The following is a 24050-nucleotide window of genomic DNA, read 5'->3' on the forward strand; positions in this document are numbered from 1 at the left end:
CTGACTCCCCCAGGCAGCAAGGTCAGCCCTGAGTGAGGCGGGCAGGGGTTTGTCCGAGCCGGCCTGAGACAACTTCGCCTTGGGAGGGGGAAGGGAGGCCGAGGCAGTCCCCGGGTGTGCGGAGGGGCCCCGGCCCAGAGCCGGGAGGGTCCCTTCCCCCTCCCCACCCCTGCATCAAGTGCCACATCTCCTCCTGACTCAGACAATTAGATTCAAAGGATGACCTCACTGCCTGCCGTCCCTCACTCGCTCCCTCCGCTAGCTCGGCTCGCTCGCTCGCGGCGCGCTCCTTCCTCCCCTCCTCCCGGCCGCTCGCCGCCTCGCTCGCTCGCTCGCGGCTCGGCCCCTCGCCCGCCCGCCCGGACTCCTGGGGGTGGGGGACGCTCCTGCTCCCCGAGCCGGCCCGGGCCGCCCGGGCCCCAGCCCCGAGCCCCCGGGGGCCCGATGCCCGCGGGCGGCCGGGCGGACCCACGGAGCGCCGGAGGCACCGACGGGGCGCCTGCGCGGGGACCCAGGTCAGTGGCCGTGCGACCGCAGGGCCGGAGAACTTGTCACCCCCGCCCCTGCCGCCGCCGCCGCAGAGACGCCCCCGCCCGCGCCGCCCGCCAGCCCGCCTCGCGCTTCCCGCTCCTTTCTCGGCCCCCGCCCCCCGCGGCTGCTCGGCGCTCCCCTGCCAAGCTGTCTCTCTTCTCTTCTCTTTCTCTCCCCCCCCCCAGCCCCCCTGCCTCTGCAGCCGGTGGGAGGGACTGGGACTTCCTGAGGTCCCAGAGATGGGGCCGGGGCCCATTGGCTGCAACTGGACCAGGCCTCTGAGAGAGGAGGGGGCTCGGGCTGTGTCCATTGGCCTGGGGGAGGGGACAACCACCTGGGTGGGAAGGGGGCTACTGAGGGAGAGGCCCGGGGTGTGGGGTGACATCTCGACAGAGGGGGTGAGCTCCTGATATCTTTCTTTCCTCACATCCTGTGGGCCTCTTGCCTGGCCTCGTTTGTCCCCACCTCCTAGCTAACTTTAGTCCCCACAGCCTGGTTTCATTTGGCCCCCACAGCCTGTGTTCTTCTGGGACCTGTCACCTAGTTTCCGTAGACTCTGTTGCCTGATTTCTTTTGTTCCCACTGTCTGCTTTCCCTAAGTCTCCATCACCTGGCTTTGTGGAGTTGCCCTGCCAGGTGTCTCTAGGTCTTGCTGCCTGGTGTTTGCTCCCCAGCCTAGCTTCCATCAAGGCCCATCAGGCTCTCTGTAGGATGGGGCGTCGGGGCCCAGGCTCCACCTGGAGTGGCAAGCGGTGAGGATGTCAGCAGTTTTGCCAGTTTTTCTCAGGTTGGGGCCTGGCCAGCACAGCCTGGATTCCTTTCCGCCTGGACAGCGACAGAGCGTCCTCTCTTGTGATGGGGGCGGGGGGAGGGGGGGCTGCCTGGTCCAAGGACACTTTAGGATTCTTAGCCTCAGGGGTTTGGTAGGGGAGCACTGGCTTGGCCAGTGCTGCCCCACCCCCACCCCCATCTCTCTTTGGGCCTGACAGTGATGACAGGGCTTTGGCAGGGGCTGGGGGTTGAGTCGAAGCCTCATCTCCTTTCCCTGCCCTCCCTTCCTGCAGTCTGGACTGACTGCAGGGTGCCCTATAGACAGTTGTAGGCACAGAGAGGTCTTGAAGAGGCCTGGGATCACACAGCAGGTAGCTCAGCTGAGAGCTGCTGCTGCTGCTCATCCTGGAGAAGAGGGGGTGTGGCAGGTAGGCGGGAGGACCCAGGAGAGGAGGCTGGTTTCTTGGGTTTTCTGGCTCCTGCTGCCACCAGTGCCACCATCTCTTCACTCCAGGGACTGGGGGGGACTTCCTCACCCCCTCCTTTCTAGCCTGGATCTCCCCCTGGAATGCTGTCAAAAGCTGGGCTAGGAGAGGAAAGAGCCAAATAGGAAGTAGTTGTCTGTTTCCTCAGTTTTTAGTAAGAACCTTTCCCTTCCTGCCTTAGGCCACCCTGAGGCACACGCCAGGCAGCCCGGGATCCCAGCATAGACTGACCGTTCTGAGTGTGTATCTGTATTTCCCACAGCCAGGGGTAGGGGCTGAGGGTGACAGGGGTCTGAGTTTCTGGAGGTGCTATGCTGTCTGTGTGGAAGGGTGGCTGTTCTGAGTGTGTGCTGGTATCCATATGTGAGACCAGGAGTGTTTTGATTGGGCGCGGATGAGAGAGTCTGTGTGACTGCAGTTCGTGTGTGCACGCACACCAGTGAGTGCGGGACTGTGGCGGCGGGGTCCACGTGGGAGGCTGCGATGAGGGGCTGTGATGGGAGGCTCCGGTGCCAGTGTCTGCCAGGGGGCGGGGGGGTGGCTGCCTGGGTGTGTCTGGAAGGCTCTGGCTGTGTGTGGTGGAGGTCGGGCTCTGGGGGGCTCTGCCGGTGGGAGCGAGGCGCCGCGTGTGCATCCGTCTCGCGGTGAAGTGAGCACCAGGAGCTGTGTGCCCCGAATTGCCAGTGTGTGTGAGCATGTGTGTGCGCGCACACTCGTGCCTGTGTTTACCCATCAGGAACAGATTGCTCTGGCTTCCCCACTGTGAGGAGGGCAGGACGGGGGAGGAAGGATGGCTTGCTTTTGCCCAGCAGACAGAAGCTTCCTCAGCAGTGTGTGCAGTGTGCGTGCGTGTTGGGGGGCAGGGCGAGCATGACACTGTGACGTGAAGCTGGTAGAAGTTTCTGTTCCCCACTCAATTCTGAGAAAGACCATCTTAGTTTTTTCATTACACATTCTTGCTTCGCATGCACTGCCCACCCCCACCCCCTTGTGTGTGTGTGTGTGTGTGTACGCGTGCCTGTGTACACACACACTCACAGGCGTAGACCTCTGTATGCACTCGAAGCTGTGTCTGTGCCATAGCAGCCATGGGGCCAGGGGTGCAGTGTAGTGGGAGATGCCCAGGCAAATAGGTCTCTGTCACAGCCCCCAAGTCTGGAAAGCTATTCTGTCCATCCTCGTGTCTCCATGGAGGGCCCTGCAGCCTCCTTCCTGCCCCTGCCTCATCTGCTGAGGGAGGTCTCATTCAATCCTATTGCTCTGCCCATCCCCCACCTTTCATGGAGTCCTTCCAGCTGTCTAACCTCCTGCTGAAGCCTCGGTCCTTCCAAGAGGAGCAGCCCCCACTCCCCCTACACTTAACCTGACCAGTGTGTGGACCTTTTCTGGACAGAGGGGTCCTCTCGATACTTCTAGAAGCTGGGAAGGGACTGTGGACTGGGGTGAGGGGATGGGGGATTTGGTGCTCGTACCTCAGTTCTGTGAAGCTATCCAGAGCTTGTGTGCCCAGAGGGAGGATGTGAACTGATCTGCCCCTTCCTGCTCCCCATTTCAGAGGCAGGGGCCTGGATCAGATGGCTTTTGAGGGAGAAAGCCCAGACCTTTTGCACCTCGAGGGCTTCTCAAGTCCAGGCCTTCCTGTGTGTGCGTATCCAAGCTCACGCCCAGGTCACTGGGCAGTAGATAGGGCCCAGGAGGCCTCTACCTGTGGGCATGGCTGGCAGGATGCAGACTCCTACCTCCCCAGGACACCTCCCAGCCACCCCGCCAGGCCCAACATGGGAGGCCCGCGACACGCCTGCACACACGTGCAGCAGGGCACGCACATGCTGATCTCAGGGTCCCCACGGTGCAAGAGGCTGGGGGCGGGGGGGTTTGAGCACTCAGAGTCCAGGCTGCTGCCAAAATCCATCGGAATCTTGTCCCCCCCAGGCCCCCATCTCCGGCTGTGGAGGTCACAACAGCAGGTGCGGATACCCACCCCCCCCAACTCGCTCACATTGGGCCGCCTCCTTTTCCACAACCTCAGCCAGCGGCTGGAGCTGGGGGATTGCTCCCCACTGTCTCCCTCCCAGCCCCCCTCCGCATTGGTGCTCAGCTTCTCCTGCCCCTTCCATGGGGGAGGAGAGGGCCTATGTTTGGGTGAGGTCCTTGCCCCCCGCCCCCGCCACCCCCAGCACTAGGGCTGCCCCTCTAGTAGGGAGTAAGTGGCCATGTGATAGCCCAGGAGGAGATGAGGCTTGGATCCTGAGCCCAGGTGTGGCTTCTGGGTCCTATGCCACTCAGGGTGGGGGCGCTGAGAGGAGGGCCAGGTCTGGGTTCAGAGAGAAAGGAGAAAGAGCCAGAGATGAGAGACTCAGAGACGGGGAGAGACGCCACAGGGAGGGGGAGCCTGCCCCATGGCCAGCCGGCCCCAGCCCAGGAGCTGGCCCCTGACCTGGGCCCGCCCCCTCCCCGGTGGGGGGCCTGCTGGGCCAGCTGCCAGGGGCCAGCCTCCCTTCTTGGCCTCCCCCCACCCCCAGCCTCTGGACGGCTCAGGCCTCTGCCCCCGCCCCCACCGCCCACGCTGTCCAGGCTGCCTAGGCCTGGTGGGATCTGGGGGCCTCCTGGCCTCAGCCCCTCCTCCCCCTCTTGGAGCTTCCCGCCCGCCCAGACCCAGACCGCCTCTCCCAGGCTCCCCCTCGGCCTGCGCCTTTCCTCCCTGCCCACCAGGTCCTTGTCCCTGTGTCTGCCCTCTTCCATCTCTCGTTTTCCCTCTCTGTCTCCAAGTGTAGGTGTCTCTCTTCCTCGATCCACCCCGATTCCTCTGTACGTCTGAGGCCTCTAGAGTGTCCTAGGCCTTTGAAGCAGTTAGTCCTCCTGTCCTGGGTTCTTGCCTCCTTTGCAGGATGAGTCCTCGTCGCGGGGAAGCAACGAGGCCCCAAGAGAGAGCGCTTTTTCCCTTACTTCAGGGGATTCTGGAGTCTCAGGTTGCCGAGGGGAACTAGAAGCTGTGAAGATGTCACCTTTGCCCCCCCACCCCCAGGTGGGCCAGATGGCCTCTATCAGATGAATGTCCCTGACCTCACCCCAACGCCAGGCCGTGGCGAAGGTGTCCAGGCCAGTGACCTTCACTGGATCTCAGTTTCTTGGAGACACCACATGGGGCCTCCCTGTTCATTCATTGTCCAGGCCAGTTTGAGCCTACCCGACCCTCAGCACACCCACACCAACCAACATCCTGAAGCTTGAAATCAGAACATGCTATCGCACGTCCACACACACACGGCTGGGCCCTAGGCAGTGGTATCCTGAACCCCCAGCCCCCTCCTGGATGTGGCAGGGATTCCTCAGGCTTGGGCTGAATACCGTGAGCTGCTCTGTTTCTGCAGAGATGAGTAGGGGCTTCCCCAAACTCATGCTTCCATTACTCAGGTTTTTCCTTCAGCTGGCAGGTGGCGAGAGTCAGGGTGCAGGGCACCTGGGTCCTTGCTGAGGCTGGCAAGAGGGGTCTTGGGCCCTGGATCTTAAGCCAGAAACTAGGTAATTGAGGTCCCTAATCTGGAGCCTATCACTGTGTCTGTCAGTGTCACTGCTGGTGACTGTCAGCCACCGTGGTGTCAGTATTACTGTGTGACTGTCCATCTTACTGAGTATCAACATCCCTCGATCACTGTGGGTGTCACCGTCATCATTAGCCTGTGCAACTGTCAGTCTCGTTGCATCTTTGATTCTGAGGTTACTATCGCTCTGTGTTAGTATCAACAGGTGTCATTGCCCTGTTTGTTGGTGTCATTGTATGTGACTCTCACTGCATCATTGTCACCAGAGTGACTGTCAGTACCCCTGTGTCATCGTCAGCTGTGCAGCTGTGTCATTTTCACTGGGTGTTGCTATCGCTGTGTAATGGTGTCTTTGTGTCATAGTGGGACAGCGACAGCAAGTTGGGGGTCCAGGGTTATCTCTTGATGGGCTGCCTGTGTGTGTAATGATGACACTGTGGGGTTCTGTGTCAGAGAGGTGCTGGGCTTCTTGTGCTGACAAGGGGGCTGCTGGGCACTTGCTATTGGGGTGCCCTCTGTCCTTCCTTGTTTTTGGGGCTGGGGTTGGAGGCCAGGTTGGCCCCCTGACAGGGTCTGCAGGGAGACTGGGCCAGTTTGTGTAGCCCTCATCTGGGGCTTTATGGGTTTTCTGCTCCGGATCTAAATCAGAGCCATGGGGTGTGGCCTCGGAAAATTCCTGGGAAAGATGTTCTTTGCCCTGGGATGGCTGGCCGGAGGTGAGCCAGGGCAGGGCAGAGGTGTAGCCTGATGCCGCTGGCCTCAGCTTCCCTCTCTGGGAATGGGTCCAGCTGGGACTTGGAGGGAAGAGGGGTGTGAAATGGGCCTGGGGCTCCCTGGATCCACAGGAGCAGAGATGGGGCAGGGTGGGGTGGGGTTTTAGTGCACTCGTATCCCCTGGGGGCTGGGCTCTTGGATCCACGGGCAGAAGCCTCCCAGCCCCTGGGAAGGCCCTGCTCTTGTCTCAGGTCGGCCAGCGCTGCTGCACTGGCAGTGTCCCCCCTCCTTACCCTGGGGGAGCTGGGTGGACTCAGAGAGATGCTCTGGGTGGGCACAGAGACCCTGCTAGTGTCTCTGTCATCCTCTCTGGGTCTGTCTGTCCCTCTGCCCTTGAGTCTCTGCTCATTTCTGCTCTCCATCTCTTTTTGTGGCTCTTCCTCCATTTCTCCCTCTCTTGGTCTCTTCTGGTCCCCCTGTGTCTCAGCTCACGGCTTTCCCTCTCTCCCTGCCTCCCCGTTCCCCACTCCCTGGGTCTCTTCTTTTTCTGGGTACCCCCAGCCATGCAGTGTCTGTCTTGGCACCCCATCCCCCACTCTCTGCAGCGCTCGCTCTCAGCAGCGCCCGTCTCCCATGGCTGCAGCCCCGTTGGCCCAGGGCCCGGCCCTTACAGTAACTCATCGGGCTGATGGAGGCGACTTTGATGAAGAAGCCACCCCTCCCCCTGCGGGGACCTGGGGTGTGTGTGTGTGTGTGTGTGTGTGTTTGCGTTTGCTTGTATGCATTACACCCGTGCCAGGCCATCTCCTCATCCCCTCGCCCCTCCCAGCTGGGGCCAGGAAGGAGCTGGGAGTGGAGGACCACCCCATCCCTCAGCTCCCGTCCTCTCTCCATGCCTCCTGTCTATCTGTCCCCACAGGCTGTGGTCCTCTCCCACATGGTGGGCAGTGGGCTGGTACCGAGGTGGTGTATCTTCCTGGCTGTGAGGAGGAAGGCACAGAGGCATGGCAGAGATGCTAGGGGAGGGTCTGGGGGCTGCCTGCCAGGGTGGAGATGGGCAATCAGGTAGGCTTCCAGCCTCTTGTCTCTCTTTCTCCAGCACCAGCTCAGAGTGCAAACCATCCTGGGTTCATTTCCTGGCCCTACCACTTGCTGATCATGACTTTGGCCATTGTCTTAGCCTCCTAGGCCTGAGGAGTAGCTGAAGATGGGGGAGTGGCTGAGGGTCAGGAGCCAGGCCAAGTGGTAGCAGAGGCCTCGGGAGTCACAGAGGTGGGAAGGGTAGCAAGGCCACTTGGGGCCTGGACAGATGAACTGTGCCAGGGAGGGGCAGCTGGAGATCCAGTGGTTCGAGGCTGGCGGGACACCTCCTGCAGGTGGGAGCGCTCGCTTGTGGGGGGCGAGGGTAGCCCTGGCCAGCCAGCAGGAACTCTTCCCAGAAAGGAGCCCCCGGAAGTCAGATTCTCTCCAGCTCCCCCGCCCACCGCTCCAGGCCGACACTCTCATTCTTCCCCCCCACCCCAGCCCCACCGCTGTAGCTCTGTCTGCAGTGTCTCTGGCTGTTTCCCTGGCAGTGTTTCTGATGGTGTCTCTGGCTGTGTCTGGCAGTGCATCTGACTGTGTGTCTGAGTGTCCCTGGCAGTGTTGTGAGTGGTGTGGATACTTCCTGAGCGAGCATCTGGCTGTGTCTCTGGCGCGCGCTCTCACTGTTTTTCTGGGTGTGTGCCTGTTTGTGTCTGTCAGTTTCTCTGGTACTTCTCTGCCTGTGTGTCAGGCAGCTTCTCTGGCGGGGTTTCTGGCCGTGTCTCTGGCTCTCTGGCTTGGTCCCTGATGCTTCCCTGCCTGGGCTTCTTCCTCTTCCTCTGATAGGTCTGCTTGCATCTGGCCGAGTGTTTTACAGTGTTTCTGGTGGGTCCTTCGGTTGTGCATTGGCTGTTCTCTGGCCGTGTCCCTGGCTGGTTGTCTGGTTTATACCTGTTTCTCTGGCTCTGATTGTGCCTCGCACAGTCACTCCAGCACATCTCCGGCTGTGTGGAGCTCTTTCTTAGGGGCTCTGTGTCTTGTTTGGGGCCATGTCTCTACCTAGTGTCTTTGCTGTGTGTCTGATTGTACTTCCGATAGTGGCCCTGGTTGAGTGTCTGGCAGTGTCCCTCTCTGGATCTCTGCTCTGTCTTGTTGACAGTCCCCCTCTCTCCTCAGATGAGGGCGAGAGAATCAGATTTGGAACCTTGGCTGCAGGAGGTAGTTATTTTCCTGCCCTCGGATATAGGCATGTGCTGGGGCAGAGTGGGCTGGGGGCAGCTGAACCCATCCCAGGAAGCAGGACAACAGGCGGGGCGGGGGGTACTGGATCTATCTTGGCTTCTGGGCACACGCCCTGAGTGTGCTTTGTGTACTCACGCGGGAGTGTGTATTCTGATGCACGTCTCTTGGCTGAGACACCTAGGTTCCTGAGCTGAAGGATGGGCTGGAGTCCCTGAGGGACTTTTATGTGAAAATCCCTCATTCTCCTCTTTTGTTTTCTTTTTCTTTTCTTTCTTTCTTTCTTTCTTTCTCTTTTTTTTTTTTTGGCTGCACCTGTGGCATGCAAAAGTCCCTGAGCCAGGGATTGAACCTGCACCATAGCAGTGACAAAGCTGGGTCCTTAACCCACTGTGCCACCAGGGAACTCCCTTCATTCTTCTCTTGATCATTGGTGTACACTAAAGCAAAAGCCACATCTGACCTGGTCAAAATGTGCCATTGTCCTGGGACTCCACTGCTCTGAACTTCCCAGAGCTCAGCAGGGCAAGGCTCACTCAGGGTGGGGGCACTTGGGGGGAATGTGGTGGGGGCAGGTCTGAGGGGCTCTCTCCCCAGGAGCGTGGCCACGAGCCTTTCATTCAAGGCAATTTGGAGAAGTACAGACCTCCAATTAAGTTAAAACATTACCCTTTCAGTTTGCAATGTTTATAGCTAATTAGCTAACCTCATCAGTAAAGTTATTTTTTTTTTTTTAGAAAAATGGCCCTAGCATTACCAATATTCTATAACTCATCCACGGTTGACTACATCCTGCAGCCAGCAGCCTTATCGAACAACAAACCACTGTAGGTTGCCTTCTACCGTTTTAGCAAACCTTTGCCTACAGATGCCAATAATGTTGCTTTCTGTTGCTTGAAGAGGATCCTGAGCCCCATTAAGAAGGGTGTTTGGGGTCAAGATGCCCTGGTTCTAGGGCTGGGATTTCCCAGTCTTGCCTGAGAACAGGGGAGGGGGGGCCTCCCCAGGAGGCTTCTGCCTGGGCTCAGCTTGCCCCTTTCCCCACCGTCTCCTTTTTCCCCACAGATGGCTGCTTCTGTCCCGTGGGCCTGCTGTGCCGTGCTTGCCGCCGCCGCCGCTGTGGTCTACGCCCAGAGACACAGTCCACAGGGTGAGTGCTGGGCCAGGGAGCACCCTGCTGACCCCCTCTGGGAGCTGAGCATGGACCCTCCCTGGCATAGCTGTACTCACCCAGCCCAGAGCCACATGCTGCTGTATGCTGGCATCATCACATGTGAACACGAGAGTCACGGGACACTGACATGCAGGGGGACCCGCTGATGTTGTTCCATAGGCACAGTCCTCCAGTCACTCCAGGGTGTTCTCGTGGTGGCGGTGTCTCTGGCTTGAGGTGATCCATCCTTCTGCCCACTAGCGTGAATATAGGGTCCAAGCAGGTGGGATGGGTGTTAGGGGCAGGGCCCTGTACAGTATCTGGTAAAACAGGGTCCCCGCAGGTTTATGGGTGGGGTGGGGTGTGGTGGGAGTCAGGGAGAGAGACAGCGGGTCAGGAATACTGGGACAGAGCTGGTAGATGGAGGATGGGGTGAGGGATGGGCAGGGTGACATGTGGGAGAAGGCTGGCCCACCAAGGAAGGGGACCTATCAGTCAGCAGGACTGGCTGGTGGAGACAGGGATTGCTCAGGCTGGGCCCTTGGCAGCCTCCTGCCTTTCCCCTACCATTTGTCCAGTGAGGGCTGAGTCCTCCTCGTAGTTCGCGGGGCAAGGAGCTGCACTCCTCCTGGGAACCACGATCGTTCTTAAGTTGACTGCTAGCCTTCCTGTGTCTGAGGCAGCCCCTCCGACGGCCATGGCTGATGTCAGAGCTCCTTGAAGGTGGCTCCAAGTGTGGGGAGCCTCCCCTGTGGCTGCATCCTGCCCCACCTCAGCTGGCTCAGGCAGAGGCAGAGAAGGTGGGGGCATCTCTAGAGCGCAGGCACAGAGCAGACCCGGACGGTTAAGCTGTGGGTTCAAGAAGGGCACTGGGTTGAGGCTCCTGTGGCCTCTTCCTTGTGCCTGACACTGACACCTAGCAAGAGCCTGGCCCACCCCAGGGCTGCTCCCCAGTGGGCAGGGACTACAGGGACCACCAGGCCAGCCTGTTGACCCCTGCCTGCAGTCGGCCTTCCCTGGGCTCCTGTGCTGACCCGACCAGCCTGGGCCTGCTGTGGTTTCTCCTTTCGTGTGTGGGCAGAAGTGTGTACCTGAGAGCTTGGGGGGCTGACCTTGGGCATTAGGCTGTGTTCTTGTGCGGGTGAGTCTGTGTCCCTGTTGGGATGCGCCTCTCTGTGCAGTTATGTCCTCATGGGCTGTGCCCTGTGTATGTCGTTGTCTATGTGTGGCCATGACCTTTGCGGGGTTGTGTCCTTGTGGTTGAGACTGTACCCCACATGTGATCATTTGTTAATTTCTCTGTTTCTGTCTCTTGGTGTGTTAGTGTCCTTGTTAAACTGTCTCCCTGTGTGTGAGAGATCACATCCTCCTGTGTACCTGCACCTCGGGGTAACAGTGCACTTTCTGTGCACCCATGTGATCTTTTTTGTTGGTCTTTTTAGAGCTGCACCCGCGGCACATGGAGGTTCCCAGGCTAGGGGTCGAATCGGAGCTGTAGCCACTGCCTTATGCCAGAGCCATAGCAATGTCAGATTGAGCCAAGTCTGCGACCTACACCACAGCTCACAGCAATGCCGGATCCTTAACCCACTGAGCGAACCTGCATCACATGGATACTAGTCGGGTTCGTTTCTGCTGAGCCACATTGGGAACTCCTGCCTGTGATCTTTTATCAGGTGTTACCGTCCCTAAAGTAGGACGGTGTCCCTGTGTGGCTCTGACCTTGTGGATGGCTGTGTGTGCTTGTTCTTCTTTGTGGGGACTGTCCTCATCCTCTGTGTGTGGCAACGTCTTAGGATGCCCAGGGGGCTGTTTCCGGCATGTGGTCCGCATGTGAGCCCGTGTGCACAGGTGTGAGGGAGCCCTCAGCTCTGCCCCTCTCTGCTCTCCACATCCATGACCTCATCCTGTCTCTGTCTCTTATCCTGGCTTCTAACAACCTTTTCACAGCTGATTCCTTTGGAGCATTTGTCACCACGTCAGGGCCAAGAACCCCATCCTCCCTCTGCTGCTTGATTTAATTTCTGAAATGGACAGCCCATCAGTAGGGGCACCCACAGGGCGGGAGGAGAGCTGTCCAGAGACAAAGGATTAAATCACTGCCATCTTTGGAGCTGTTGTGTGGCTGTGTATGTAGCCGTTGTTGTGTTATTTCAGCAGTTGTGATGCTGTGGGATTGTCCCTCCGTCTCTGCACTGTGGCCTGTCATTGTCTTCTGTCATTGGGTTGTCATTTTGTCATTCCTTCCCTGCCCTGACGTGGTTGGTTGGTCGTTGTTGTCAGGTTGTGTTTCTGTTTCCTTGGTGAGGCGGACGGGGTTCCCCACTTGTTACCCCACTGCCATGCCATCTGTGGCGCCACTGTGTTGGTTTCCTCATTCTGTGGCTGTACCTGCTCCCCAGTATTAAAGGGCCATACTGGGGCCATGTTAGTTCTGAGCCTGCTGTTGGTCAATGTCGCCGTGTTGTCGCCGGGACCCTATGCGCAGCCCCGCCCCCCTCCACGGTCAGTTTCCAGCTTCCTCCTCAGGCAGCTGGAGGCAGAGTCTCTGCTGGGGGCATTGCAGACAGGGGCTTGGCATGTATCCTGGAAGCTCCAGGTTTTTGGAAGGGAGGCTGGAGGGGGTTCGGTGGCCAGGGCTGGTGGACTGGCAATGGCAGGGGGTGGGGGTTGCTCTATGGTTTGAACCTTGGACACTGGGCCTCTGGTCAGAGGGAGGCCCTCATTCAGTCTCTGGTCCAGCCTCACAGCTGTGAGCCTCCAAGGCCCCCAGCCACCGCCCTTCCGCCTGTACATCCTCTGTTCAGCTGGTCCCAGGCCCCACAGACAAGTGGTCAGGGCTGGCTGGGTTTCCTGCTTCCCTCTCCTGTGACAGGGACCGAGAGGCTCAGAGAGGGGCAAGGCAGAGACAGGCAGCGGGTGGTGGGGGCGAGACCTGGGGACAGAGAGAGCCCCCTGGCTCAGGGAGGGCGACAGAGGCTGAGTACAGGGACAAATGTTCCAGTACAGAGAAAAGCTGAAACTGGGGAGGGGTCTGTGGAGGAGGGAGGGGGCGGCAGGCGGCCTAGGGGGATCCCTACCCCCTGCAGTCCCGGTGGTGTTAACAAGTCTAATTAAGAGGCCACTGGCCCAACTTAATTGGCTCGTTAACAGGAACTGCCTCTGAAAATCCCCCAACTCAGCGGGGTTGCTCTCTGGAGGGGAGACGTGAGCGAGTGTTAACGAGGGATCCCGCAGCCCCCCTCCCCCCTCGATCTGCCCCTCCCATCCTCACTCCACCGAGCAGGCCGGCCAGCCAGCCCGGGAAGCGTCCATCCTTCCAGGCTTGAGGGGCAAGATGAGGAGGGTAGGTTCTCCGGCTCTGCATGCCTGCTTCTCGCTTCTCTGTCGCTGTCTGTAGCAGCCGTGTCTCGGGCTTTCTCTGTCCCACTCGCCTCCCCCACCCAGCACTCTGCCGCTGGACAGGTGCTCCCTCCCGCCCTTGCACTGCAGTCTCCTGGGCTCAGTCCATCACGCCTGGGTTGCCGAGGCCGGGGCTGGGGTTCTGGTTTTGGCTCTGACAGGCCCCTCCTGGGACAGGAGAGGAATGGTCAGAGAGCTCCCTTAGTCCCAGCACCACTCCCCCCCCCAACACCCCAAGCAGTTTCTGCCTCACGAAGTTGACAGCTGCCAGGAGTTCCCTAGGGCTTGTTGCAGCCCCTGCCCATGTTCTCATTCTCACTTCTCCTGTTGCTACCAAGCCCTGGATAGTTGTGGGTGGCGGTCAGAGTCTGAGAGAGGGAGAGAGGCAGGGCAGCAGGGATGGGGAAGCTGAAAGATGGGGAGAGATAGAGGAAGGAGTGAGGGAGAGGGGGCCCCTCGGCTCCAGCTGGCCTGGGTAGCAGATGTCAGTGACTGGGGATGGACTTGTTGGTGGCAGGAGCTGGGGGGGGGGTCACTGGGGTCAAGAACACTTTTAAAAGGACCTGGGGGAGTTCCCGTTGTGGGTCAGCGGATTAAGAACCCAACTAGTATCCATGAGGACGCAGGTTTGATCCCTGGCCTCGCTCAGTGGTTTTAGGATCCAGCATCGCCATGAGCTGTAGTGTAGGTCTCAGATTTGGTTCAGCTCTGGCATTGCTATGGCTGTGGTGTAGCCCGGCAGCTGCAGCTCCGATTCGCCCCTAGCCCGGGAACCTCCATATGCTGCAGGTGCAGTCCGGAAAAAAATAAAATAAAATAAAAGCACCTGGGGACTGGAGAAGAACTGAGTCTTCTCTCCCAGCATTCTGCACAAATTCTCTGTCTCTCTGTCTCTCTCTGCCACACACACACAGGATTGCCCAGTCACACACACATGCACAGATCTGGAGACACTCACATACCTGTACATTTTTACAGCCACAGGAATTTTGTGTACCCCTCCCCCCATCTCTCAAGATACTCTCACCGTGAGACATGTTTGCCTGGAGGGGCTGGGCAGGGCTATGACCTGTGACTGTTGCTTTGTGCCCTCCCCATCACCCACAGAGACCCCCCATGTGCAGTACGAACGCCTGGGCTCAGACGTGACTCTGCCATGTGGGACAGCAAACTGGGACGCAGCTGTGACGTGGCGGGTGAATGGCACAGACCTGGCCCCTGACCTGCTCAATGGCTCTCAGCTCGTGCTCCGTGGCCTGGAACTGGGCCACAGTGGCCTCTACGCCTGCTTCCACCGTGACTCCTGGCACCTGCGCCACCAAATCCTCCTCCATGTGGGCTGTAAGTTTTACTCCCATCCTCTCATTGGACTGCCCTCTTCACTCAAGGGGGTTGTCGTTGAGGCCCAGACCCCTGGCCCAGATCAAGTCTCCTTCCTGGTGGTGGCAGGTGGGGTGGCCGCAGCACCCTGACCCTTTCCCTCTGATCCTGTCCTAGCCTGCTCTTCTGACCTCTAAGCTGAGAATTGCCCCCGAGCCCAGACCCTTGGGCATTTTCATATGTGTCCCACCCCCTCCAGAGATCTTTGAGGTCCTGAAATCCTGTTTCCTATGGTAGAATGGGCAGAGGAGGGCTGCCAGGGCATGGCCATTGTGGGGCCCGATGGAGATGAATCCTAGGCAGAGCTCCGAGCTGGACAGGGGCTGGCTGTGAGGGCCTTAGGGGAGAAAATGGGATATGTGGTCATGCACATAGAGGTGCGGGCACTCTGGGAAGCCCCAGGAAGACTTCCTGGACTGGGAGGCACATGGAAACTTGAAGGATTTGGAAGATACATTGAACAAGTTCTTTTGGGGAGTTCCCACTGTGGCTCAGCAGTAACAAACCTGACTAGTATCCATGAGGACGCATGTTCGATCCCTGACCTCACTCGTTGGGTTAAAAATCTGGCATTGCCGTGAGTTGTGGTGTAGGTCGCAGACGCAGCTTGGATCCCTTGTTGCTGTGGCTGTGGTGTAGGCTGGCGGCTGCAGCTCCAATTAGACCCCTAGCCTGGGAACCTCCATATGCTGCGGGTGCAGCCCTAAAAAGACAAGAAAGAAAGAAGAGGGAGGGAGGAAGGAAAGAGAAAGAAAGAAAGGGAGGGAGGGAGGGAGGGTTCTTTCTGGTAGAGATCTGAGTGTGTCTGTAGGCCTCAGAGGTTGGGAGGGCCTAAAAGTTCACTGGTTGGTGTAAAAGGCAGAAGGGAGCTAATGGAGGGAATCAGGCAGATCATGATCCTAGAAGCTGGGGAGTGACATGATGAGGGTCATGTTGTTAAAAGACCCCTCTCCCTGTGCTGAACAGGCAGGTGGATGGGGCAAAGCCAGGGGCAGAAAAGGATGTTCTTATGGGATGCAGGAGAGCTGATGTGGACCTAGCACCAGGGCATGGAGTCGGGGAAGTTGAGAGGGAGTGAGCGGACTTCCAGGAGCTGGTGATGGATTGGAGGTGCGGAGGCCAGGAGTGTAGAGAGCCGGTGGAGTCAAGACAGCTGTTGGCACCAATCACTGCCACAGAGACCAGGTGGAAGGGTCAGTGGGAGGAGAAGATGGCATGTTCTCTTTGCACTGTGTCTCCATGTGGGTTTCCCTAGAATCAGATTCCAAGATGAGAATTCACAAGCAAGTAGTTTATTTGGCAGGTGACGAAACATCATAAGGGAATGGGAAAGTGATAGAGAAGGAAGTTAGGACTTTCCATTGTGGTTCAGCGGTAACGAACCTGACTAGGATCCATGAGGATGCAGGTTGGATCCCTGGCCTCGCTCAGTGGGTTAAGGATCCAGCATTGCTGTGAGCTATGGTGTAGGTCGCAGGTGCAGCTCGGATCTCTTGTTGCTGTGGTGTAGGCCAACAGCCGCAGCTCCGATTTGACTCCTAGCCTGGGAACTTCCATGTGCCACCGGCACGACCCTAAAAACAAAAACAAAAGATAAAGGATGTTAGCCAATAAGGAGGGAGTTATCTAGCCATGGCTTCTGGGCAACTGGAGCCTGACCCACTGGGGAAACTCTGGGAGCCCAGGCAGAACATGTGTCTTGGAGGTCTCCTGCCTGAGGGGTGAGGGAACCCAGATGTTTATTCACTAAGGGGTGGGGGTGGGGAGGCTTTCATTCCCCAGCACTTTTGGCCTGATGCCCCGGCAGGCAGTGCAGGTTTTGGTGGCCAAAGAAAGCTTTTAGGCAAATAACTGCAGAAGCGCTCAGCGGGTGTGGGTGAGGGATCTGCGGCATCACCGGGTGCTCTAGACACATGGGGTTGGGGTCCCCAGGGGACTGCTGGGAGCTGATGATGGCTGGTAGCCAGTGGATGTGCGGGTCTCAAGGAGAGGCCTCTGCTGGAGTTGGGAATTTGGGGGATTGTTAGCATTAACTCCTTGGGAGGGGGTGAGCTGACCAAGTATGAGATTGTGGGATAAGGAGAGAAGAGGACCCAGAACCGAGCCCCAAAGATCATTACCGTAAAAGGGGTGGATGGAAGAAACAAGTCACAGAAAGAGAGGAGAGATGAGAAGGAGCAGGAAGGCAGAAGGAAGAGCAGGTGAGTGTGGTCAGGAGAAGGGTTTGGAGAATTGGGATGATGAGGTTATCCGTATCGCTGAGGGTCCACAGGGCAAGCCCCTGGTGCTCAGCTAGAGGCACCCTCTGCCAGAATAAAAACTCTGAAAATTGTTCCATTTCTTTTCTTCTTGAGCCAAAGATTCATGCTGCTCTGGCCTCATCTCATTTGGGTGATACACCCCCTGCCTGAAGATGGTTTCTTGACCCCCTGCGAGCTACTGGGAGGAGATGCTTGAGGGACCCGGGAGCAGGCCCTTTTCCCATTGTCAGGAGGTTGGTGTGGACCACCGTGGGAACGGTTAGACTGAAGGGATGCTCAGTCCTCCACAAAAACACTGGCCCCCATCCGTGGGGCTAGAGGAGAGATGAAAGTATGTTTTAGTAGGGATCTTTCTTTCCCCCATAGAAAAGCTTTTTAACTGGAGAGATAGCAGACAGAACAAAACGTCTTAGGAGTTTCTGCTGTGGCGCAGTGTGTTAAAGGATCCGTTGTTTCCACTGCAGCATAGGTTGAAGCTGTTCCTCAGATTCAATCCCTGGCCAGGAAAGTTCCATATGCCACGGTGCGTGGCCATTAAAAAAAAAATAAAAAAGGAGTTACCGTCGTGGCGCAGTGGTTATCGAATCCGACTAGAAACCATGAGGTTGCGGGTTCGGTCCCTGCCCTTGCTCAGTGGGTTAATGATCCGGCGTTGCCGTGAGCTGTGGTGTAGGTTGCAGACGTGGCTCGGATCCCGCGTTGCTGTGGCTCTGGCGTAGGCGGGGGGCTACAGCTCCGATTCGACCCCTAGCCTGGGAACCTCCATATGCCGCAGGAGCGGCCCAAGAAATAGAAAAAAGACAAAATAAATAAATAAAATAAAAATAAAAAAAATAAAAACAACGAACTCAGTTGCAGAGCAAGGGTGGAGTGACCCCTGTCGGCCATCTTGAGAAATGCAGGACCAGCCCACCGGAGGCCTCCCTTGGCCCACCAGAGCGTGCGTTAGAAGTTGGAGTTCCCTTTGTGGCTCTGCAGTAACAAACCTGACTAGTATCCATGAGGATGCGGGTTTGATCCCTGCCCTCAATCAGAGGGTTAAGGATCGTGAGCTGTGGTGTAGGTCGCAGACACAACTGGGATCCGGCGTGGCTGTGGTTGTGGTGTAGGCCAGCAGCTACAGCTCCAATTTAACCACTAGCCTGGGAACTTACATATGCCACAGGTGTACACTGAAAAATTTAAAAAAAAGAAGTGGACCACTCAGTCGAGCCCTGGACTCTTACGTAGGGAAGAAGGCCATATACTGATTGGCATGGAAGAAGGATAAGTCCAACTTGGCACAAGTCACCCACACCCACACCTTTGTCTTCTAAGTCTGAGACCGCAAAGTCCTCAGGTTGGAGGAGGCTGGCTGTGAGGGCTCGGCCTTGGTAACCCTGGGCCCCCATTCCTGATGGCTTGATTTCTTCGAGAGGTTGTTGGAGGAGGATTGGGTCTAGAAGTAATGGCTCTAGCCATACCCACAGGATGTGCCCACAGCTGCCCTTTGGGACCAGAGCCCAGATCTTTTATCTATATGTTGACCACTCCCCAGGCCCTGCCTGTCAGAGGAGAACTGGCCGTGAATTGGCTGTAGCATTAGTAACAGGTACTTCTCTCTCATTGCCTTGTTTCCTTCTGAAGAGTTGGTCAGAGGAACAGGAGACATGAATCATGATTGTTTCAGTCACTTTCTATTAGTAACAAGGGACTGGGTTTGGCAACACTTGATATCAAATTATCCTTCTTGCCAGCACTTAGAAAGCAGGAACAAGTTACCCCTGATTTGTGGGTCATTCAAACCAAAAATAATTTAATAGTTATCCTAAACTTAGAAGAGTTTCACGCCTCTATTTCCAAGGGTGCTTGGTCCTAAAAATATTCTGTTGAGGGGTTCCCACTGTGGCTCAGCAGGTTAAGAACCTGACTAGGATCCATGAGAATGCTGGTTCGATCCCTGGCCTCGCTCAGTGGGTTAAGGATCCAGCGTTGCCGTGAGCCATGGTGTAGGTCACAGACACGGCTCAGATCTGTCCTTGCTGTGCCGTGGTGTAGGCCGGCAGCCGTAGCTCCCATTCGACTCCTAGCCTGGGAACTTAGATCTGCTGCTGGTGCGGGTCCTAAAAAGACCAAAAGTAAATAAATAAATAATTCTGCTGAAAGTCCCCTTCACCGGGCTTATCCCTGAACTGCCTCCTCCTGAACCACCTTCCTGCCCCGGGTGGTTGGTCACAACCAACTCTAAGGAGACCCCTATCCAGGGTGATGAAAGGACCCTGGACATGAGGAAACAGGATGACAGGGTTCCTTTCAATAGTATCCTTTGGTTTCCTTAGACACTGCTGATTCAGTGTATTCTGCTTTTCAGCTAAAATAAATCAGAGATTAATTGACTGCTTTTAAGTAGTTCCTTGTCCAGTTTTAAAATATTTGTATTTAGGAGGTTCCATTGTGGCTTATCAGGTTAAGAACATGACTAATTTCCATGAGGACCAAGTTTGATCCCTGGCCTTGCTCAGTGGGTTCAGGATCCGGTGTTGCCATGAGCTGTGGTGTAGGTCATAGATGTGGGTTGGATCCATGTGGCTGTGGCTGTGGCATAGGCCGGGAGCTGCAGCTCTGATTCGACCCCTAGCCTGGGAACGTCCATGTGCCATGGGTGCGGCCCTAAAAAGACAAAATATTTGTATTTGATTGCTCAGGGACAGAAACTCCAGACCCCCTGTGGTTCAGCACAGCTTCATCCTCAGCTCTGTTTGGTGGGAAGGGAAAGAGCAGCCTGTGGTTGAAGAAGAAACTGGGGGGAAAAGTGGAAGGCGGCAGGCGGGCATTTGGGAGTCCAGAGGTTGGGTGCCTGGAGGGATGTCACGAGATAAGGTTGGGACAGGCTGGGGGAGGGGGGAGGACCTTGAATGCCAGGCAGGAGGAGGAGGAGAGTGGGTGGGGCCTGGGCAGGGCCGGAGCTGAAAGGGTCATCCGGCCCCACCCTGCCCCGCCTGCCCTGGCCTGGCCAGGGGTGTGGGCAGCCTGCCCCTCCCCCTCAGCCGGCGGGCAGGCCTCGTGCGTGCCGGGGGCTCCAGCCCAGGCGGGCTGGCGAGATGAGAGGAAAAACATGCGGTTTGGTGGGCTGGACATGGAAAAACAAGCCAATTAGGAGGAAAACAAACAAACCTTGGGCCAGCAGGGGTACATGCACGCATGTACACGCGCACACGGCCCCGCGTGGGACTCGGGGACACCCTGCCACTGGCTGATGCTGTCACTTGGGCACCTCAGGAGCCCCCGCAGGGGCAACTCGGGAAGTCTAGGCATCCAGGAGCACACCTCTGTGTGATATCGTGACACGAACGCGTATGGGCTTTTGCTCACATGCCGTCCCTACTGTGCTCCCACCCGGTGCTCAGCTCAGACGTTTGAACACATTTGGAATTCTGGGCACCATCCCACCCACGATTTTGCAAAACGCATTCAGACTTAAGTTCCATCTCATACACAGCACCTTGGGTTTGTGGTTTTGCTGGCGCCGTTTGGCACCCCACGGCACATTTACACGCATTCACCCAGAGGACCTCAGCCACACGGCCTCACACGCATAGACAGTCCCCGAATCCAACAGCCTCACCCCGAGTCGCACACACATGCAGTCATGCCGTCACGCACAGCCAATCACAGTGACTCGACTGCCCCGAGTCCCAGACACACACAGGAAGAAGCCTGTTGGAGTTACACACACAGCCTCCCAATCGCAACCTCTTACCCACAGCGTCTCCCCTGACGTGCAGCACACTCAGCCCAGGCCTCCTAACTGCACGCTGTCCCACAGCCTCGCACTTGGTCTCTCACAGCGCCCCCACCTCCATCCACCCGGCCCCTCAGCTGGGCTCCAGCTGCAGCAAGTCACTCCTTTTCTTCCTTTTCTTTGTTTTTCTTTCCTCCTTTTCCCTCTGAGAAACCTGGTCCCTGTCAGGAAACCCAAGCCCTTCCCGACTCAGGGCCCAGGGCCAGGCAGGAGTAGCCAGATGACAGACAAACCCTGCCTGCCCCCCACCCCCGCCGCCCCCCATGACCTGCCCAGTCAGAGAGGGGAACTTGGGTGGGGGCTGCTGCTCGGAGCAGGGAAGACGGCCAGAGGGGAATGGAGGAAACGGTCGATGGGGAGGCTGGCCAGGGGAGGGGCCCGGCGAGTCCAGTGCCCTGGCCTGCTCTGCCCTCCGAAGATCCCAGGAGGCAGGGAGCTGACTCTGCAGGCTTCAGTCCCCCCCCACCCCCCACCCTAGCGCCCTTCTCCTTTGAAGCCGGGGGTGAGGGAGGGTGGTGGCAGGAGGGGGGAGTGGAGGCTTCTCAGCCGACCTCGGAATGTCCTTTCCTCCCGGGGTGGCTGCCAACTCTGGCCTGGCCCACAGGCCCCCACAAGGCACTTCCTGTGTCCTTGGCCGCCCCCCACCCCACCCCCACATGTCCATGCCCCTGGGCAGATAGGCAAGGGTCACAGGAGGCACACGGGATGAACGTGGAACAGATGCAGGAGGGCCAGGAAGGCTTCCCGGGAGAGGCAGACAGAGGTGGGCAGAAGGCAGGTGGCTCCAGCTCGCTCCCCTGCAGGCCTGGGGCTGGAGCCACCTCTGCCCACAGCGTAGCCCACTCCACCTGCCACACCCAAGCTTCGCTCAGTGCCTCTCTGAGCCCCTCATCTCTCCTGCTGCAAAGCCAGATTGGCTCTGGGCGTTGGGCCCCAGTACATACACTTCATGTGTACTGGACGTGCACACACAATCACACAGGTCACTCACAGTCACATGCATGCTGTGGATGAAAGCCCACAGTTCCCTGTGTCACCACGGCCACTCAGCAGGCATTGACGTGCACTCCCCTTCACTGTCTCCAGCTTATGGAGCTGCCCCCCCCATTTCCTGTCCACCTGTCAGGCAGGGGGTGGGGTGGGGGGGCACAGGAGGGAGGTGTCAGTGTCCCTGGAGCCACGGACGGACATTCCTTGCCTGGGTCAGATCACAGAAGCTGCCTCCTTCCAGGAACCTGAGCTGCCTGTTCTCACGCCTTACTCAGTGCCCGAGGATGGGACAGCTGGGTTAAGTGCTCACAGCAGCAAAAAGAGTGTGGTTAGACAGCAAGGAGGACTTCCCAAGTATGTGTGTGTGGTCATGGAGATGGATTTAGTACCAGCTCTGGCTTGCTGTGTGATCCTGGGCAGGTCCCCATCCCTCTCTGGGCCTCTGCGTGCCCCAGAGGAAAGGCAGCTGCTGACCAGGTAAAGAGTCTGTGATGGAGAAGCTGGGGTGAGGTACATACTGGGGGGGCCAGCAGCTTCCTCTCAGTAGCCATGCAGTCACCCACCCATGTGCTCCGAGAGCCATACACACAGACACCCCTGCTCATGTACCCACATTCCATCACACGTGACTCGTGCGTGCCACACGCAGATGCACGTGTAACATATGTATGCACATGAACCACCCCCCAGTGCTGCTGTTCCTATGGAGCCACCAGGTCTGTCCTCCTGTTTCTCCTTCTCTCCCTCCTGAGGGGAGGCCTGGATGTCTTTTCCCCAGAGAACGTGCGCCCTGAATACCCCTCCAGCCAGCGGACCCAGTCAAGACCCCCCCCAGCCTATGTTGCACAACCTTTGTCTGGAAATGGACACAGTGTGGCAGGGGGTGTGGGGCTGAGGGCCGATTCCCCCAAACATCACCTCCGCCCTGTGATTGATGAGCTGAGGCCCGCAGCCCCCTGCTCCCCACAGTCCCCGCCTCCATTGAGCAGGTGGGGGGGGCTCCCTCTCCCTACAGCCCTTGTTTTTCTTTAATTAAACATCTGGCTCTCTGTGGCCTGGGAAGCCTCAGACCCTCGCTGACAGCGCCCCCCCTCTGGCATTGCTGATGGGTTGAAGGGGGAGAGCTGGGGTTCTGGGGCCCACCTGTCCCCATACTAGTACAGGGGACTGGGGGCTTCAAGAACGCCCTGACCGTGCTGTCCTCACCCGCAGTGCCGCCGCGGGAGCCCGTGCTCAGCTGCCGCTCCAACACTTACCCCAAGGGCTTCTATTGCAGCTGGCATCTGCCCACTCCCACCTACATCCCCAACACCTTCAATGTGACCGTGCTGTGAGTAGACGCGCCTGTGACCCGCTTCCAACCCTGACCTCTCCCCTGGCCCCTGACCGTCTCCTCAGTCCAGACCTTTGCCCAGCCATGGGCCTGACCTCCCCCCAACCTCTGCCCTGCCTTGACCCTTGATGTTGGTAACAGTGCCTGAGCTTCACACCCCCCCACCCCCAGGCATGGCTCCAAAGTTATGGTCTGTGAGAAGGACCCAGCCCTCAAGAACCGCTGCCACATCCGCTACATGCACCTGTTCTCCACCATCAAGTACAAGGTCTCCATAAGTGTCAGCAACGCCCTGGGCCACAACGCCACAGCTATCACCTTCGACGAGTTCACCATTGGTGCGTGGGGTCCCTGCTTGCACACTCCAGTGGGAGTGTGTGAGTGGATGCTTGCCAGAGGTGTTGAGTGTTGTGGGGATGTTCACATGCGTGCACGGGTATATGTGGCACGTATAATGTGTATATATTTATATGCACGGCGTGTATATACCTGTGAATATCTGAGTGAGTGTCCTTTACCTGCTGGGGCCAAGAGACCTCTCCAGCAGCTCTTCCCATCGTCTCTCTGGCTCCCAGAGCAAGCAGGAGGGGGTGGGGGCAGGCTGGGCCAGACCCCTGTGCAGCTGCAGCCTCCACCCCCCCACACTAATGGCTTCCTTACGGCCTGTGATGAATGAGGTGTCAGAACAGGAGACAGGACTGGGACAGATACTGCCCTCCCCCCCACCTCCCAGCCGGTCCCTCTGCCTGCCCCTGCCCCCTCCCAGCCAGACCCTCTGCCGGCCCCCGCTTCCCACCAGACCTTCTGCCTCCCCTGCCCCATCCCAGCCAGACCCCTTGCCTACCCCCACCCCCATTCCTTGGCTGGCTCCCCAGCCAGACTCTTTCTGCATGAGCTGGGCCCTTAGATGCTCCCATCAGATCCTCAGCCCACTTCCAACTCCGATCTGCAACACCTGTGGACTGTCTTTTAACTTTGACCCCCAGAGCAGCTTCAAACCCAGACTCTTCCAAGGGAGACTATGTCTCAGTTTGAAACTGGAAGAGTTGATGTGACAGTCCAGGCTTTGGTGGAGTGTGTGATGCTGGTTCTGGGTGGGGGATGATCCAGGTGATGGGGCTAATGGTAGAGTGTGCTAGAGGCTTAGTAAGTGGGATGCTGGTCCTCGTGAAGATGAGTTTGGGGGGACGGGATGAAATTTATGGTGACGATGAGCTGGCAACATGACTGTAGTGACAGTCACTGGCACTGGTGACGACAGGGATGTGAAGGGTGGAAGTACTGAGATGGTGGTTGATGGTGGTGGCCAGAATGGACCCCAGGGAGGAGCGATGGCAGCCATGATGGCAAGAATGACTTGGGACACGCATGGGTTCCCGTGGTGGCTGGGGGTGGCGAAGTGGGACTGTTCCCAGAGGTCAGTGTGGTAATAAAGCTATGTTTCC

At 57.9% G+C, this 24050-nt stretch overlaps 1 protein-coding gene across 3 annotated transcripts in view; it reads left to right on the forward strand.

Moving 5' to 3' along the window:
* CNTFR (ciliary neurotrophic factor receptor) overlaps nt 1–24050 on the forward strand; it is a 39604-nt gene that overhangs the window by 10416 nt on the left and 5138 nt on the right. For 2 of the 3 annotated variants that reach the window (XM_003130672.6, XM_003482804.4), the window contains 4 exons: nt 9371–9455; nt 13968–14201; nt 22485–22602; nt 22777–22943. In XM_003130672.6, coding sequence (XP_003130720.2) covers nt 9371–9455; nt 13968–14201; nt 22485–22602; nt 22777–22943 — 604 coding nt within the window. Of the gene's footprint in view, nt 1–9042; nt 9133–9370; nt 9456–13967; nt 14202–22484; nt 22603–22776; nt 22944–24050 lie in introns of all 3 variants that reach the window. The other variant, XM_021064676.1, reaches the window with a different exon arrangement.

The sequence above is a fragment of the Sus scrofa genome, chromosome 10 (assembly GCF_000003025.6).
Source record: "Sus scrofa isolate TJ Tabasco breed Duroc chromosome 10, Sscrofa11.1, whole genome shotgun sequence".
Taxonomy (NCBI): domain Eukaryota; kingdom Metazoa; phylum Chordata; class Mammalia; order Artiodactyla; family Suidae; genus Sus; species Sus scrofa.